The 18,025-nt window shown below is 37.2% G+C and overlaps 1 protein-coding gene across 11 annotated transcripts in view; it reads left to right on the top strand.

The window, feature by feature from the left end:
- Window positions 1–18,025, top strand: part of MEF2A (myocyte enhancer factor 2A) — a 179,129-nt gene that overhangs the window by 88,087 nt on the left and 73,017 nt on the right. For 10 of the 11 annotated variants that reach the window (XM_061394250.1, XM_061394242.1, XM_061394251.1 and 7 more), the window contains one exon: window positions 5,050–5,241. In XM_061394250.1, the coding sequence (XP_061250234.1) occupies window positions 5,188–5,241 (54 nt within the window). In that variant the 5' untranslated portion in view covers window positions 5,050–5,187. Of the gene's footprint in view, window positions 1–2,492; window positions 2,699–5,049; window positions 5,242–18,025 lie in introns of those variants that run through there. The other variant, XM_061394247.1, reaches the window with a different exon arrangement.

The raw sequence follows: 18,025 nt of genomic DNA, 5'->3' as shown, positions 1-18,025 counted from the left end.
ATGAACTTCCAGATGTTCAAGCTGATTTTAGAAAAGGCAGAGGAACCAGAGACCAAATTGCCAACATCCACTGGATCATCAAAAAAGCAAGAGAGTTCCAGAAAAACATCTATTTCTGCTTTATTGACTATGCCAAAGCCTTTGACTGTGTGGATCACAATAAACTGTGGAAAATTCTGAAAGAGATGGAAATACCAGACCACCTGACCTGCCTCTTGAGAAACCTATATGCAGGTCAGGAAGCAACAGTTAGAACTGGCCATGGAACAACAGACTGGTTCCAAATAGGAAAAGGAATACGTCAAGGTGGTATATTGTCACCCTGCTTATTTAACTTCTATGCAGAGTACATCATGAGAAACGCGGGGCTGGAAGAAGTACAAGCTGGAATCAAGATTACTGGGAGAAATATCAATAACCTCAGATACGCAGATGACACCACCCTTATGGCAGAAAGTGAAAAGGAACTAAAAAGCCTCATGATGAAAGTGAAAGAGGAGAGTGAAAAAGTTGGCTTAAAGCTCAACATTCAGAAAACTAAGATCGTGGCATCTGGTCCCATCACTTCATGGGAAATAGATGGGGAAACAGTGGAAACAGTGTCAGACTTTATTTTGGGGGGCTCCAAAATCACTGCAGATGGTGATTGCAGCCATGAAATTAAAAGACACTTACTCCTTGGAAGGAAAGTTATGACTAACCTAGACAGCATATTCAAAAGCAGAGACATTACTTTGCCAACAAAGGTCCGTCTAGTCAAGGCTATGGTTTTTCCAGTGGTCATGTATGGATGCGAGAGTTGGACTGTGAAGAAAGCTGAGCACCGAAGAATTGATGCTTTTGAACTGTGGTGTTGGAGAAGACTCTTGAGAGTCCCTTGGACTGCAAGGAGATCCAACCAGTCCATTCTAAAGGAGATCAGTCCTGGGTGTTCATTGGAAGGACTGATGGTAAAGCTGAAACTCCTTTGTTTGGCCACCTCATGCAAAGGGTTGACTCATTGGAAAAGACCCTGATGCTGGGAGGGATTGGGGGCAGGAGGAGAAGGGGATGACAGAGGATGAGATGGCTGGATGGCATCACCGACTCTATGGACAGGAGTTTGAGTGAACTCCAGGAGTTGGTGATAGACAGGGAGGCCTTGTGTGCTGCGATTCATGGGGTCGTAAAGAGTTGGACATGACTGAGCGACTGAACTGAACTGAGGTTCCTGGAATAAATACCGAGGAACAACTATATATACTCTAATTGACCTCCCTGTGGTTATCCCAGAGATTACCACATACATCTTTCATGTACTGAAATTTGAAGTAAATGAGAACTTTTTCCATTTCCTAGTCATTGAAAGGTTTTAGAACGCTTTAGCTTATTAATATTACCCCTCCAGAAATTATGTACTGTTATTGTTGTGCATTGTAATATTTTAAATTCGACAAAATATTGTCATTATTCTGTTTAGTCAGTATTCATTTAGAGTTACAGATTTACCCTGTTCAATGTATTTCATTTCTTGGTGTATATCCAAGCTGCATCTGGAAGCCCTCTTCTCCTTCTACGTGAAGAAGTCTCTTTAGTGCTTCCTGGTGATAGATTCTCTGATTCTGTTTGACTAAAAATGTCTCTATTTTGTCTTCATTTCTGAAGGGTATTTTTTCACATATAGGATTCTGTTTTGACATTTCCCCTGTTTCCAGCACTTTGAGGACATCATTTTGTTTTCCTCTGGCTTCCATTATTTATTCAAAGCCAGCTATATCTTACTGTTACTCTTAGAGGTAATATTCTTTAATTTATTCTGGCTGCTTTTTAGATCTGTTGCGGCTGTTTCTGTCTCTTTTTTTTCTGTCCATTCCTCCACCTTCCCCCTTTACTTTGATTTGCCTAAGTGTGGTTTTCTGTGTATTTGTTATGCTTGGGAGTTTAGATCTTGAATCTGGCTTGATGTTATTGTTCAGTTTTCCTTTGTGTTTTTAAGTTTTAAACTATCAGGCCCTTAAGTATTTTTTTCTCCCTCCTGTGTGGTTACCTTCTTTCTGGATTCTAGTTATGTGTATTTTGGACCTTTTCTTCATGTGTCATATTTTTTCATGTATTTCCCATTTTTGTGTCTTTTTGGGCCTCAGGGTAAGTATGTTTTTCTTTTCTGTCTTCTGGATCATTCTCCAGTTGTATCTAACCTAATGTTAAAGTCATCCATCAGTTTCTTAATTTCTGTTTTTAAAATTGTATTTTTCAATTTTTTGTTTTCCATGTTTTTAGCATTGTTTCGGAGAAGGCAATGGCACCCCACTCCAGTACTCTTGCCTGGAAAATCCCATGGACGGAGGAGCCTGGTAGGCTGCAGTCCATGGGGTTGCTAAGAGTCGGACATGACTGAGCAACATCACTTTCACTTTTCACTTTCATGCATTGGAGAAGAAAATGGCAACCCACTCCAGTGTCCTTGCTTGGAGAATCCCAGGGACGGAGGAGCCTGGTGGGCTGCCGTCTATGGGGTCACACACAGTCGGACACGACTGAAGTGACTTAGCAGCAGCAGCATTGTTTAAAATTCTTAAAAAACAAACAAACTCCTTTTAACACATTAAAGTAGCTTATTTTATGACATGATGCTGCCGGATTTTTGCAGAAACTAACTCCTGTGGTTGATGATTTGTTATATATGAATATTGAAACATCTCCGATCAATAACTTCCAGGTAACAAAAGATGTGTTAATGTGACTCTGGTCAATAGTGCATTAAAACTGTTTTCTGCTAGCACCATTATCTGGATCTACTATGGGTCTATTTCTAGTGCTATTTTAAAATCTTGGTTTTCAGTCAGATCTTCATTGGGTTTTTTTCTGCAGACTTTTATGTGAAAAATGGTAAGATAACTTAAATTTGGGGTCTTTTTGCTGATAAGATTTACTTTTGCCAGAACCTTTTGGAAAGATTTTGTTGGTATGCAGCTAGGCTAATGATTCTGGGTTTAGCCTACATTACCTTAATATGGTCAGATTGAAATGATTTGAAGCGATTCTTTCCTTGCATGGCCTCTTTCTGGTTTACCTTTATACAATAGGGTATAGTCCTCTGGATTCTCTCCAGCTTCCCGATGTGTTTACTGAAGCTATTCCTCCTGACTAGACCCTGAATTGAATTTTTGTACCCCTATGCAAAGAACTGTTGAAAGCTCTGCTTAGCTTCTCAGACTCTCAGCTGATGTTTTAAGAATCAGTGAGTCTTAAGTCTGGTCCCACCTGTTTCATCTAGGTCTCAGAAGAATTTCTGTGCAAATTCTCACTGTCTTGAAAGTTCTTCGGTTTTAAACAGGTTACTTTTTGCTCTGCTTTTCTAGTGATACTCAGGGACATACTGGTTTAAAGCAACCTACTCTACCATTGTCAAAAGCAAAATGCTCAGATATGTTTAGAATTTTACAGATCATACAAGATAATACAGTGCATATACCTTATAGAATTTAACGTATTATCTCAGTGGTGAAATGTGTGAATATTTGTCTTGCTTGCTACAGTGCAAGTTTTCATAATGGGAATTGGGTGCCCTGTCATCTGTTAGGGAACATGATTTGGAATAAGCCAACTTCTATGGTTTATATTATAGTCTGTAAAGAAGCAGACATTCTACAGCACAGCTACTTGTTTGATTGATTCATACAAGTTACTAGCCATCCTTCAGTTCCTCTCATATTTCTTGCTCTTTCTTGGCACAGAGTTTTTGCACATACTATTCTCTGTCCGGTATAAACACCTGCATACTCAGGTTTGAGTATGAAGCAGTTCTCAGTGAAGCCTGCCCTGACCATGAATTTAGGTCAGATAAATGAGTTTTTATACGTACCCATTTTTATGATGGTTTGACTAATGTCTGCCCCTACTAGACTCTGAACTGTGAGGTTAGAAATTTTGCCTTTTTTCCTTGACTATTTTATCATAGGTACCTCGTTCAGTATTTCAAAGTGCCTGTTTTGCATAGGTTATTAGTTATTAATAGATTATCAATTAATACATGTATAAATGAAATAACAGGATGAATAAAGGAAGAAATGGAAGAAATGCTGAGATAATAATAAAAATTGAAAGCTCACCGCTTTTGAGCAAAAGCCAAATTTAATCAAACCCTGGATTTGCACGGTACAGTTAAAGTTCTGTAGAGTTACATGTACAGTGTTAAAAAATACTTCAAAAGATTCCCCTGAATCTTTACTGTGTTTTAAGTTTTGTTTAAAACATTACTTACTTGTTTTAAGTTTTGTTTAAAACATTACTTAAAAACATTACTGTGTTTTAAGATTTGTCTCCCATCCCTCTGTAAATATTTTATTACTTAAGTTTTAATAGCATTGTGTTTTTGATGAAACTATCGTTCAGAGCATAACAAATTATATCATTGCCAGTCATTCTACTGTAGAGATAAATGGGGGAAAAAAATCGTTATTCTTGAAAGATTCACAGTCTGAGAGGTAAATGATTTTGGAACTTACGCACAAAATAAGATGCTGTGGTTTATTCTACGAAGGGCTATTGGCCTTTTATTCATCCAGAGTGATGACATTTGAACTGAATCTTGATTGATGAGGAAGAGTTAATTAAATGGCTAAAGGAATAGTTTCATTTAGGTATGTATTATTATGAAAGCATATAATGTCTTTGTGGATTGACAAATAGTAATTTTGTTAGTAGCTAGGGCAGTTTGCAGGAAGAATTTGTAAAAGCAGATTGGGACTACACATGTAGATTTATGAGTTCATCCTTTGACATGGGAGCCATCAAAAGCCATTAAGAATATTTGCTGTTATTATATGCATTAAGGAAAAACTTAAAGGTTATAATTGTTATAATTACATTGTTTTAGCCAGAATTAGGGGCATGAAAAAGTTCAGGAGATATTTTAGTGGTAAAATTAACAAGGTTTCAACTTGTTTACTGATTTTATGTAGTGAAAAATTTCAACTAATAATATAGTCAAAGGCAGGTTTAAAATTTGTATAACATTTGCACGATGTGCTACAGAATGTAAATTTTCTAATTTGTGTTTTCTTTCAGATCTTACAGAAAATTTTGGCTGTAGCCCTCCAACTAGAAGCTGAAGTAATAGAAGCAGTGTACCATGCATTAGGGTATTAAAGAAAATTAATTTTTGATTTAAATATTTGGACTACAAGGAAGGAAAGGTGACTGAAAATGGGGCGGAAGAAAATACAAATCACACGCATAATGGATGAAAGGAACCGACAGGTAAATGAAAATTTTAACTTATCTATTTTAATAGATGTAAATTTTTTAAAAAAGGCGTAGAATAGAATGGTGTTTTAATTTAATTAAGTCTAAATATTTTTATTTCTAGACTACGTTAAAAAATTTAGTTACCAAAATTTCTGACTTTCCATCATATGCTTTAAAGTAACTTTTTTATTATTATTATAGAAATCGTTTTGTTAATTATAGAAACACAGATAAGCAACATAGCAAAGTAAAATCACTGCAGTTCTACTGGTACCATCCATTGTGTAGGTTTCAGTTCAGTTGCTTATTTGTGTACAACTCTTTGAAGCCCCATGGACTGCAGTACACTAGGCTTCCCTGTCCTGGAAATGAACAGAGATCATTCTGTTGTTTTTGAGATTGCACCCAAGTACTGCATTTTGGACTCTTTTGTTGACTATTAAGGCTACTCTATTTCTTCTAAGGGATTCTTGTCCACAGTAGTAGATAAAATGGTCATCTGAGTTAAATTCACCCTTTCTGGTCCATTTTAGTTCACTGATTCCTAAAATGTCGATGGTCACTCTTACCATCTCCTGTTTCACCATTTCCAATTTATCTTGATTTGTGGACCTAACATTCCAGGTTCCTATGCAGTATTGTTCTTAACAGCATCAGACTTTACCTCCATCACCAGTCACATCCACAGCTGGGCATTGTTTTTGCTTTGGCTTAGTCTCTTCATTCTTTCTGGAGTTATTTCTCCCCTCTTCTGCAGTAGCATATTGGACACCTATTGACCCAGGGAGTTCATTTTTCAGTATATCTTTTTGCCCTTTGATTCTGTTCTACATACAGTAGTCACATCCTTATGTGACTGCTGGAAAAACCATGACTTTGACTATATGGAACTTTGTAGGCAAAGTAATGTCTCTGCTTTTTAATAGTGTCTAGGTTTGTTACTGCTTTTCTTCCACAGATCAAGCAGTAATAGCAAATAGAGTTTTGAGTTACTAGAGTTTTTGAGCTCATAAGATAAATATCATACTTCATATCATTGGAACAGCATGCGTTCTTTGTGCAGCATTATGTTTGTGAAATTCTTCACTGTTATTGTTGCATGGAGATACTTAGTAAATTTTCGTTGATGTATAATATTCCATTGTGTGGAAAGAACACAGTCTGTGTGTGTATATATGTATATATATACACATTTTTCTCTTGTAAATAGGCTTTTGGGTTTTAGATCTATTCTTTGTTTGGAACTTGGTTTTTATGTGGTTTGAGGTGTAGGGGTCAAAATTTGCCACTTTTCAGATGGATACTCTGTTGGCCCTGTCCGTTTTATTGCAAAAATCATCCCAGGAAAGCACAAAAAAACACACAAGCTATTCATAAAAAAATTCAACAATAGGCATAGTTAATCTGTGGTGCTAGAGGCTGGGTTTCTGACCTTACTTGAGACAAGGTAATAATGACTGGGAGACAGGACAAAGAGGGTTTCTGGGTTATGCTAAATATAAGGCCATGTTCTTTTTTTTTTTCCCAAAAAAAATTCAGTGAGCCACACACTTCGGGTTTGTGGGTTTTCATTTATATTATATTTTAATATGAAGTTTACTTTTTTAAAAGAAGTATTAGAAGGACAAGAAGGACAAACACAGTTTCACCAGGAGCTTCTAACTGGAAGTGAAGTCTGTCATCCCTCTAGAGTTTTGGCATCTTCAGTCCTTCTTGCTTCAGCAGCTTTCTGATGTCTTAGAACAGGTATTTGGTGTATTTCACTGTTTTTTATAGTTGATCTCAGTGGGTTCTTTGTTCTTCCACCAGTCACTCCATTTAGAGGCAGACATCCTCTTATACTTTAAAAAAAAAAAATGAGTTGAAAAATTATTTTAAGGCAGAATACAGAGAACAATACCTCAAACACTGTTACTTTTCCAGAAGCAGTGTAGGTCGATTCTGACATATTTGCTGCAGATACCTTTCCTTGTAAAAGAAGAAAATTAGAAATGTACTTCCTTTTTAATTTTTGCAAGTCTCATTCTTCTTTCCTTCCCCAAAGGAACCTTGCATAATGGATTTAATTTCTATTTTCTTTATTATTTAAGCATACTATTATTATTTCAGCACAATTTAAGAATCTTACATAATAGCATTCTCATCTGCACTTGCTGTTTCACTCAGTGTAGTATTTCAGACATTTGTCTGTGTTACTCATTCATGTAGTACAAGTAGTTTGTAGGAATGAATGTGCCTCAATTCATTTCTCAATACTTCTATCAGAGAACATTTAGGTTGTTTCCAATTTTTTAGAAATTTTGCTGCATGTTATGTTAGAAATGATGCCCAGGCTACATCTGTGGGCATGTCTCTGTGATTCTAGAGGAGTTGCTGGGTTGAATATATCCATCATAATTTTACTGTGAGCTTTTCAAGTTGCTCCGCCAAGTGGTTGTACCAGATATACTGTAGTAATTTATGAAAATTTCTTCTTCCTGTACACTTTACCTTTCTTCTTCCTTTCTTTCTCACTTTACGTTTTTTCATTTTATTTTGCATGTTTTTTGGCCTAATGAAGGTAAAATATTACCTGTTTGTGGTTTTGTGGTTTTGCTGGGTTGTTGATTTTTTTCTTAGAAGTTCTTCATATATTCCAGATATTAATTCTGTGTGTACTTAATCTGTTTCAGATAGTATATTTCAGTCTTTACCAAAACACTTTGTAAACTCTTTTATGACAGGACTTATTTCAGTGTTTCTCAGTAGTTTATTTTGCCTTTACCAGTAGATTATGAACACTTTAAAGTGATTTAAGGCTTGCTTCATTTTCTAAATCATAATCAGCTTGTAAATGTTCCAATTGAACTTTAGATAAATGTGTATTCTTTTAATTGTTACATACAGGATTCTACATGTCTATTAGTTCAGTCTTATTTTGTGTTCTCATTATCTGTATTATTTGTATTTTATTTACATATTTGGTTTTGGCTCAGTGAGACCTGTCAATAATTACACTTACCACAATAATGGATTTGTCATTTTCTGTATATATTTTACTAGTTTAACACATACTGTTTTAGATATTGGGGAATATTTCATTAGGCTCATACGTATTTAGAATTGTTACATGTTCTTGGTGAATTTTTAAAATACGTACTGACTTTTTCTTTCCTCGGTAAGGCATGCTGTTTTAAACTACTTAAATCTACTGTCTCACATTACAATAGCTACTACATCTCTCTTTTGGCTAATATTTTCTTGATAGGTCTAGTTCTCTACATTTACATTCAACCTATCTATATCTTTATACTTTAGGTATATTTCTGTAAATAGTATATGGCTGGATTTTTTAAAATCTATTCTAATAATATATCTTGACTCCCCAGTTTTCTTGGACCTTACTCTTTATCATGCTTTGTATATATATTTGGACTGTTTTATATCATCTTAGTTGATTATTTTGATTTACTATGAGAATCTGATAGAGGTCCTATGGGTAAAACTCATGTAAGTGTAGGTGTGCCCTCCAAAACTGGGTCTCCCTAGAGTTGTTAATCTTTATACTTGTCCAAAATTAGCCTCCAGCAATTCACTAATTAGAGTTCAGATTTTCCTACCCTTGTACTGATTCTTGTGGTGGTTTCTGTTTATGGCTCTGGTGATTTATGGTTCACAGTATCTGTCTGTCTGTTTCCAGTTTGGCAGGTGGGGCAGAAGTTGCCCTGGGACCTCAGCTCCCTGAGGAATCTAAGAAGAGTTGTTAATTTTCATTTTGTTCTGTTTTATTACTTGAGTGGCAACTTCCACTGGAGTTGGAAGTGCTAGAACAAACACTTGCAGTCTCTCCTGGACTTTTAAATTCAACAATGAAATAAAGATATGTCTAAATGTATATGGTGTAAAATTTTTTCAGGTCCTTGGGATTTAAAATATAAAAGATCTTTTGGAGATGGTATAATCTAACCTTCTTGAATTCAAAGAATTGTATTACTCTAGATTTGACACAAAATCAGGAAAGCTGGTTTAGATTAAAATAAAATCTACCTCAGTTTATAGTGGCACTGAATTTTGTAGGCTAGCCTTTAGTCCTGTTCTTTTTCTTTACAGTGACTGTAATACTGGAATAAAATTAAAATGTAAAAATAAAATTAGTTTATTTTGACTAATACTGAAATGGCTTTATTAATATTGATTTCTTACATTTAAATTTTATAACATTTAAAACAAAATGCTAAGTACGTCTCAAGTAGAAAAATGTATAAACCTGTTGCAAAATAAAGATTCAGATTTATAGGTGGAATTCTTGGAAATCAGAGTAATGTGGCTGAATAAATGCTGACTCTTCCAACATAATTTCTCCAAAAATAAATGTAGAAAAACAGGAACATAAAACCTACAACCTTTGCACAACTAGAAGGCAAAGAATGTCTAAATTCACATTACCTCCAGGTAGAAAATTATTTCCAAGTCACTGTGTGCTGTTTCTTGACATCTATTGCAAGTCTTTGTGGTGACCCAAGCATACATCTTTAGTCTTTCCCATTCTATTGCTTTCCTCTCTTTCTTTGCATTGATTGCTGAGGAAGGCTTTCTTAACTCTCCTTGCTATTCTTTGGAAGTCTACATTACATGGATATATCTTTCCTTTTCTCCTTTGCTTTTCGCTTTCCTTCTTTTCACAGCTATTTGTAAGGCCTCCTCAGACAGCCATTTTGCTTTTTTGCATTTCTTTTTCTTGGGGATAGTCTTGATTCCTGTCTCCTGTACAGTGTCACAAACCTTCAACCATAGTTCATCAGGCACTCTGTCTATCAGATCTAGTCCCTTAAATCTGTCTCTCACTTCCACTGTATAATCATAAGGGATTTGATTTAGGTCATACCCAAATGGTCTAGTGGTTTTCTCCACTTTCTTCAATTTCAGTCTGAATTTGGCAATAAGGAGTTCATGATCTGAGCCACAGTTAGCTCCCGGTCTTGTTTTTGCTGACTGTATAGAGCTTCTCCATCTTTGGCTGCAAAGAATACAATCAGTCTGATTTCGGTGTTGACCATCTGGTGATGTCCATGTGTAGAGTCTTCTCTTGTGTTGTTGGAAGAGGGTGTTTGCTATGACCAGTGCGTTCTCTTGGCAAACACTATTAGCCTTTGCCCTGCTTCATTCCATATTCCAAGGCCAAATTTGCCTGTTATTCTAGGTGTTTCTTTACTTTCTACTTTTGCACTGCAGTCTGCTATAATGAAAAGGACATCTTTGGGGGATGTTAGTTCTAGAAGGTCGTATAGGTCTTCATAGAACTGTTCAGCTTCTGCTTCTTCATAGTTACTGGTTGGAGCATAGACTTGGGTTACTGTGATATTGAATGGCTTGCCTTGGAAACGAACAGAGATCATTCTGTCGTTTTTGAGATTGCATCCAAGTACTGCATTTTGACTCTTTTGTTGACTATGATGGCTAGTCCATTTCTTGTAAGGGATTTCTGCCCACAGTAGTAGATAAAATGGTCATCTGAGTTAAATTCACCCATTCCATTCCATCTAAGTTCACTGATTCCTAGAATGTCAATGTTCACTCTTGTCATCTCCTGTTTGACCACTTCCAATTTGCTTTGATTCATGGATGTAACATTCCAGGTTCCTATGCAATATTGCTCTTTACAGCATCAAACCTTGCTTCTGTCATCAGTCCCATCCACAACTGGGTCTTGTTTTTGCTTTGGCTCCATCCCTTCATTCTTTCTGGAGTTATTTCTCCACTGATCTCCAGTAGCATATTGGGCACCTACCAACCTGGGGAGTTCATCTTTCAGTGTCCTATCTTTTTACCTTTTCATACTGTTCATGGGGTTCTCAAGACAAGAAAAGTGGTTTGCCATTCCTTTCTCCAGTGGACCACATTCTGTCAGACCTCTCAACCATGACCCAGCCATCTTGGGTGACCCCACACCACATGGCTTAGTTTCATTGAGTTAGATATTTCATGCAAAGATGGGTACAAAAAGGACAGAAATGGTATGGACCTAACAGAAACAGAAGATATTAAGAAGAGGTGGCAAGAATACACAGAAGAACTGTACAAAAAAGATCTTCACGACCCAGATAATCATGATGGTGTGATCGTTTACCTAGAGCCAAACGTCCTGGAATGTGAAGTCAAGTGAGTCTTAGGAAGTATCACTACGAACAAAGCTAGTGGAGGTGATGGAATCCCAGTTGAGCTCTTTCAAATCCTGAAAGATGACGCTGTGAAAGTGCTGCACTCACTCAATATGCCAGCAAATTTGGAAAACTCAGCAGTGGCCACAGGACTGGAAAAGGTCAGCTTTGATTCCAATCCTGAAGAAAGGCAATGCCAAAGAATGCTCAAACTACCACACAACTGCACTCATCTCACATGCTAGTAATGCTCAAAATTCTCCAAGCCAGGCTTCAGCAATACGTGAACCGTGAACTTCCAGATGTTCAAGCTGGTTTTAGAAAGGGCAGAGGAACCGGAGATCAAATTGCCAATATCCTCTGGATCATGGAAAAGGCAAAAGAGTTCCAGAAAATCATCTTTTGCTTCATTGACTATGCCAAAGCCTTTGACTGTGTGGATCACAATAAACTGTGGAAAATTCTGAAAGAGATGTGAATACCAGACCACCTGACCTGCCCTTGAGAAACCTGTATGTAGGTCAAGAAGCAGCAGTTAGAACTGGACATGGAACAGACTGGTTCCAAATATGAAAAGGAGTACATCAAGGCTGTATATTGTCATCCTGCTTATTTAATTTATATGCAGAGTACATCATGAGAAATCTGGGCTGGAGGAAGCACAAGCTGGAATCAAGATTGCCAGGAGAAATATCAATAACCTCAGATATGCAGATGACACCACCCTTATGGCAGAAAGGGAAGAACAATAAAGAGCCTCTTGATGAAAGTGAAAGAGGACAGTGAAAAAGTTGACTTAAAGGTCAGCATTCAGAAAATTAAGATCATGGCATCTGGTCCCATCACTTCATGGCAGATAGATGGGGAAACAGTGTCAAACTTTATTTTTCTGTGCTTCAAAATCGCTGCAGACGGTGATTGCAGCCATGAAATTAAAAGACGCCTACTCCTTGGACAGAAAGTTATGACCAACCTAGACAGAATATTAAATAGCAGAGACATTACTTTGTCAACAAAGGTCTGTCCAGTAAAGGCTATGGTTTTTCCAGTGGTGTCATGTATGGATGTGAGAGTTGGACTATAAAGAAAGCTGAGCACTGAAGAATTGATGCTTTTGAACTGTGGTGTTGTAGAAGACTCTTGAGAGTCCCTTGGACTCCAAGGAGATCCATCCAGTCTATCGTAAAGGAGATCAGTCCTGGGTGTTCATTAGAAGGACTGATGTTGAAGCTGAGACTCCAAACTTTGGCCACCTGATGTGAAGATCTGACTCATTAGAAAAGACCCTGATGCTGGGGAAAATTGAGGGCAGGAGGAGAAGGGGACACCAGAGGATGAGATGGCTGGATGGCATCATCGACTTGATGGACATGGATTTGGGTGAACTCTGGGAGTTGGTGATGGACAGAGAGGCCTGACATGCTACTGTTCACGGGGTCGCTAAGAGTCGGAGACGACTGAGCGACTGAACTGAACTAAAGCATACATCAGGTAAATGTATTGGGAAAAGAGAAGAGGAGACCTTGTAGCTGTCTTAAGACTGATTTGAAATCACTACCAAAAAGAGGAATTCTAACTAAGTTAAAAAATTATGGAAAATATGCCTTGTAGATCTGAATTGACCACAGGTAAAGAAAGGACTAAAAGTATATGCCCAAGCAAGTCTATAGTCTTGAAAAAGCAGCCATTTCAGGAAAAAGAGGGCAAGAAGGAAGGCAGAGGTACTTTTTAAAAATGTTAGGTAAATGGAAATGAAAAGAAGATACACACACACACACACACACACATCCTTCAAGACAAAAGAATATGCAAAGGTATTTTAACTAAAGGACACAAAACTCTTTTCCCCACTGCCAGTACTCCCCCCAAAAGCCTTTCATTAAAGAGACCATACTTAACTTCTTTAAAAGGAGAGGTGCTCTTGAACTAAGAATATTTTCAATCGCTGCCCATTAACCAGTGCTAATTCTTTCTGTAGAAATTCAATGATGCAGGCAATCTTCTTCTATATCAGTTCAGTTCATTTCAGTCGCTGAGTCGTGTCCAACTCTTTGTGACCCCTTAGACTGCAGCACGCCAGGCTTCCCTGTCCATCACCAACTCCTGGAGCCTTCTCAAATTCATGTCCAACTAGTTGGTGATGCCATCCAACTATCTCATCCTCTGTCATCCCCTTCTCCTCCCACCTTCAATCTTTCCCAGCATCAGGGTCTTTTCCAGTGAGTCAGTTCTTCGGATCAGGTGGCCAAAGTATTGGAGTTTCAGCATCAGTCCTTCCAATGAATATTCAGGACTGATCTGCTTCAGAATGGACTGGTTGGATCTCCTTGCAGTCCAAAGGACTCTCAAGAGTCTTCTCCAACACCACAGTTCAAAAGCATCATTTCTTCAGCACTCAGCCTTCTTTATAGTCCAGTTCTCACATCCATACATGACTATTGGAAAAACCATAGCTTTGACTAGGTGGACCTTTGTTGGTAAAGTCATGTATCTGCTTTTTAATATGCGGTCTAGGTTGGTCATAGCTTTTTTTCCAAAGAGCAAGCGTCTTCTAATTTCATGGCTGCAGTCATCATCTGCAGTGATTTTGGAGCCCCCCAAAATAAAGTCTCTCACTGTTTCCAGTGGTTCCCCATCTATTTGCTGTGAAGTGATGGGACCAGATGCCGTGATCTGTTTTCTGAATGTTGAGTTTTAAACCAGCTTTTTCACTCTCATCTTTTACTTTCATCTCCTATATAAACTGTTACAAAGAAAACAAAATGATATTTACAGCTGTTCATGTGACAAGATTGTTCCCCATACAATGAGGCAGTGGGGGAAAAAAAATGCTGACTATCCACGCTGAAATGAATTTCCTTAAACAAGTATTTAGGAATGTTACAGACAAAAATCAAGATTCAGAATTTTGAATACTAAGAATGGAAATGGATTTTTATAAGAAAGCATGGGTGAAACAAAGTGATTAAGCTGATTAAGTCAATTGAAAGAAAGAAAAAAAGGTAAAATAATATTAAAACAAAGGCTAAATTACAAAGTGGCCAAGGAATATATACTCAAATGAATCTTTAATATTAATTGAAGGCAGGCAGGAACAGCTAAATGAATGAAAATAAGTAATGCCAAAGGGTTTGAGAGAAAATGGTTGAAAGAGAGACAAAGAAGATCCAACTTACGTATAAAAGAAAAAAAATGAAACCATAGAACTGATATATAAAGTTTTCATAAATAAGATTCCAAGGATTAGGTCAGAGAAGGCAATGGCACCCCACTTCAGTACTCTTGCCTGGAAAATCCCATGGATGGAGGAGCCTGGTAGGCTGCAGTCCATGGGGTCGCTAAGATTCGGATACGACTGAGTGACTTCACTTTCACTTTTCAGTTTCATACATTGGAGAAGGAAATGGCAACCCACTCCAGTGTTCTTGCCTGGAAAATCCCAGGGATGGGGGAGCCTGGTGGGTGGCCGTCTGTGGGGTTGCACAGAGTCAGACACGACTGAATTGACTTAGCAGTAGCAGCAAGGATTAGGTTGACCTGCGGAGGTCAACTTTGATACATGTCCTACTGAAAGTATTATAATAGGGTGTTTTTTTGGTAGTTGAATGAACTTTATTTTTCATTCTGCTACTGACTTTATCTTTGTAAAACTGGATCTGATTACGAAAGATTCATTAGCTTTCTTTTATTTAGTTCTAGGAATTAATTTGTTTGTAGCGATTTTTCACATGGACGATCATGTTATCTATGAATAAAGACAATTTTGTTTTCTTCTAGTTTGTTTACATTTCCTTTCCTTTCTTTTTTTCTCTTTTTTTTTTTATTGGAGTCTAATTGCTTTCAAATGTTGTGTTAATATCCCTTGTATAACAAAGTGAATTAGCTATATGTTTACATAGATCCACTCCCTCTTGAAACTCCCTCCCAACCCTGCCCCATCCCACCCCTCTGGGTCATCACAAAGCACCAAGCTGTGCGCCCTCTTCTATACAGCAACTTCCAACTACTTACCTGTTTTACAGATGGTAGTGTATATATGTCAGTGCTATTCTCCCCATCCATCCCTCCCTTCCCTACATATCCATTCTCTTCTCTACATCTCCATAGATTTTAAGATAAAGAAAAAAATCATCAGAGCTTCTGGTATAAAACAAAAGCCAATTTGTAAGTACAGAGAATTAAACTGACATCAAATTTTGCAAAATCAAGATACAAAGGAAGACAACAGAGCAGCATTTTCAATAAATGCAGGGGAAAATATCTGAAGGTAGGATTTCATTTGCAGTTAAGCTGTATTCAAATACAAAGATGTTTCAAGTTAAACCTACTAGAGCTCAGGTAATTCTGTACTCAAGAGGTATTTTATGCAGTCTAGTAGAAGATAAGCTCCATACAGCTGAGAGATGCCTGAGGAAATAAGGAAAAAGATCCTTGACCAATATTTAATATACTTAACTATAGATATAAGCCTAAAGCGACAATGGGGGCAAGGGTGGAACAATAATGTATTATATATTATTTATTATATATTACTTTGGTTTGAAAAAAACAAATAATGCAGCTGAGACATGGTAAGAAAGAAAAGGGAATCAGGAAAGTAGAACAAACGTACTGGTAATTATTTACTCAGTAGGTGGGAGTTAAAAAAAATCACTAAGATTTGACACACCAAATAGTGAGGGCATGAAACATGAAAACAGAGACTAAGGGCATTTACAAAAGTTGTAACTACAAAGATAACCAGTAGAACAAAAATGCTAATCTTCATTAAATTTTACTCAGAGAAGCAAACAAAACACATCATTTAGAGAAAAATAACAGGAAATATACATAATACATATAAATATTAATATTAAAGTACTAAAATATCAATGAAATCTCTATTATCAATCATATCAATAAATGTGAATGAGCCTGTTTATTTAAAGGAAAAACATTTCCATTTAGTTCACAAGGTCCAAATATAGGCAGAAGGAGACACAATGGAATCTTTTTTTTTTTTTTGATAAATATTCTTTATTTAAATTGATTTTAAAATGTTTTAACTTTTTTTTTTATTGGTATCCCCCTTTTAAAAATATAAATTTATTTATTTTAATTGGAGGCTAATTACTGTCGGGCAAGTGTATGCTCCTACGTTCTGTCTCGGCCGCAACAAAGATTTGGAGCGACGGACATTAAAGCTGTCGGCATGTCACAGCTCTCGGGTCTTGGACAAACCATGTTATAGTTCTTAGACAAATCAGTGTTACAGCTCTATTTTATTTAGAAGATAGCAGGAGAATCCATCCTGGAAGCGTCAGGGCATGCCAACACAAAGACGCAAAAAGAGTGGAGGAGCGTGCCAGTGCGTGGGAGGCGGGGTTGTCGGAGGTAGGGAGAAAGAGCACACACACGTGGAGGGGAGAGAGAGAGTGCGCGCGCATGCACATGGAGCAGAGAGAGAGAGAGAGCACTTTGGCTCCTCCTTTTATATGTTTTTTCCTCCCTTGGACCTGCCCTATGCAAATTGGGCTTAGCCAGGAGTGCTGTTTGTTCTACCTGAGGTCTTCACTCAGGTCCTCGGTCCTTCCTTTATTCTATTTTCGCGGCCTTTTCCCATCCTTGTCTTTTAGCTACTGCCATTTTGAAATCCTTTTCTCTATTCTTAACTACCCAACATTACTTTACAATATTGTACTGGTTTTGCCATACATTGACATGAATCCGCCATGGGTGTACATGTGTTCCCCATCCTGAACCCCCCTCCCACCTCTCCCCATCGCATCCCTCTGGGTCGTCCCAGCACACCAGCCCCGGGCATCCTGTATCCTGCATTGAACCTGGACTGGTGATTCGTTTCGCATATGATAATATATATGTTTCAATGCCATTCTCCCAAACCATCCCACACTCGACTTCTCCTACAGAGTCCAAAAGACTGTTCTATACATCTGTGTCTCTTTTACTGTCTCGCATACAGGGTTATTGTTACCATCTTTCTAAATTCCATATATATGCATTATTACACTGTATTGGTGTTTTTCTTTCTGGCTTACTTCACTCTGTATAATAGGCTCAAGTTTCATCCACCCCAAATATCAGAAAGAAAGAGATGAGAAAAGGTATACCAGACAAATGAAAGCAATGAGAAAACAGATATAATCCTGATATTAAACAATGTAGGGTTGAAGACAGAAAGCGTTAAATGGGACAAAGAAAGATACTTTTCAATGCTGAAGGCTGTAATTCATCCTGAAGATGTAAGAATTAGGAATATTGATAGACTAAATACCACCTTTTACCAAGCAAAAACTAAAAGAGCAACATAAGTGGAAACTAATAATTAGAAATAACTTAAACACATTAGTCTTAGTATGAAATAGATCAAATGGACAAAAAATAATTGATGGTAAACCAGATCTAACTGGCATAATGAATAAAATTGACACTAAGTGATATATTGAACACTACACTGAGAAAATAGTGTATACAAGTATATCTAGAGCATTCACCAAATTGGTTAAGAATTACCTACCCAAACAGAGAAACAATAGTAAATTCAATAAAGGAGAATATTAAAAACATATACTGATTACCAGGTAGTAAACCTAAAAATTGTGTTGTTGGCTTTTTTGTTGTTGCTGTTCTGTGCTGGGTCTTTATTTCTGAGCATGGGC

The sequence above is a fragment of the Bos javanicus genome, chromosome 21, assembly GCF_032452875.1.
Source record: "Bos javanicus breed banteng chromosome 21, ARS-OSU_banteng_1.0, whole genome shotgun sequence".
Classification (NCBI taxonomy): domain Eukaryota; kingdom Metazoa; phylum Chordata; class Mammalia; order Artiodactyla; family Bovidae; genus Bos; species Bos javanicus.
The sequence above is the reverse complement of the archived record's forward strand: the minus strand, read 5'-3'. Positions and strand labels throughout refer to the sequence as shown.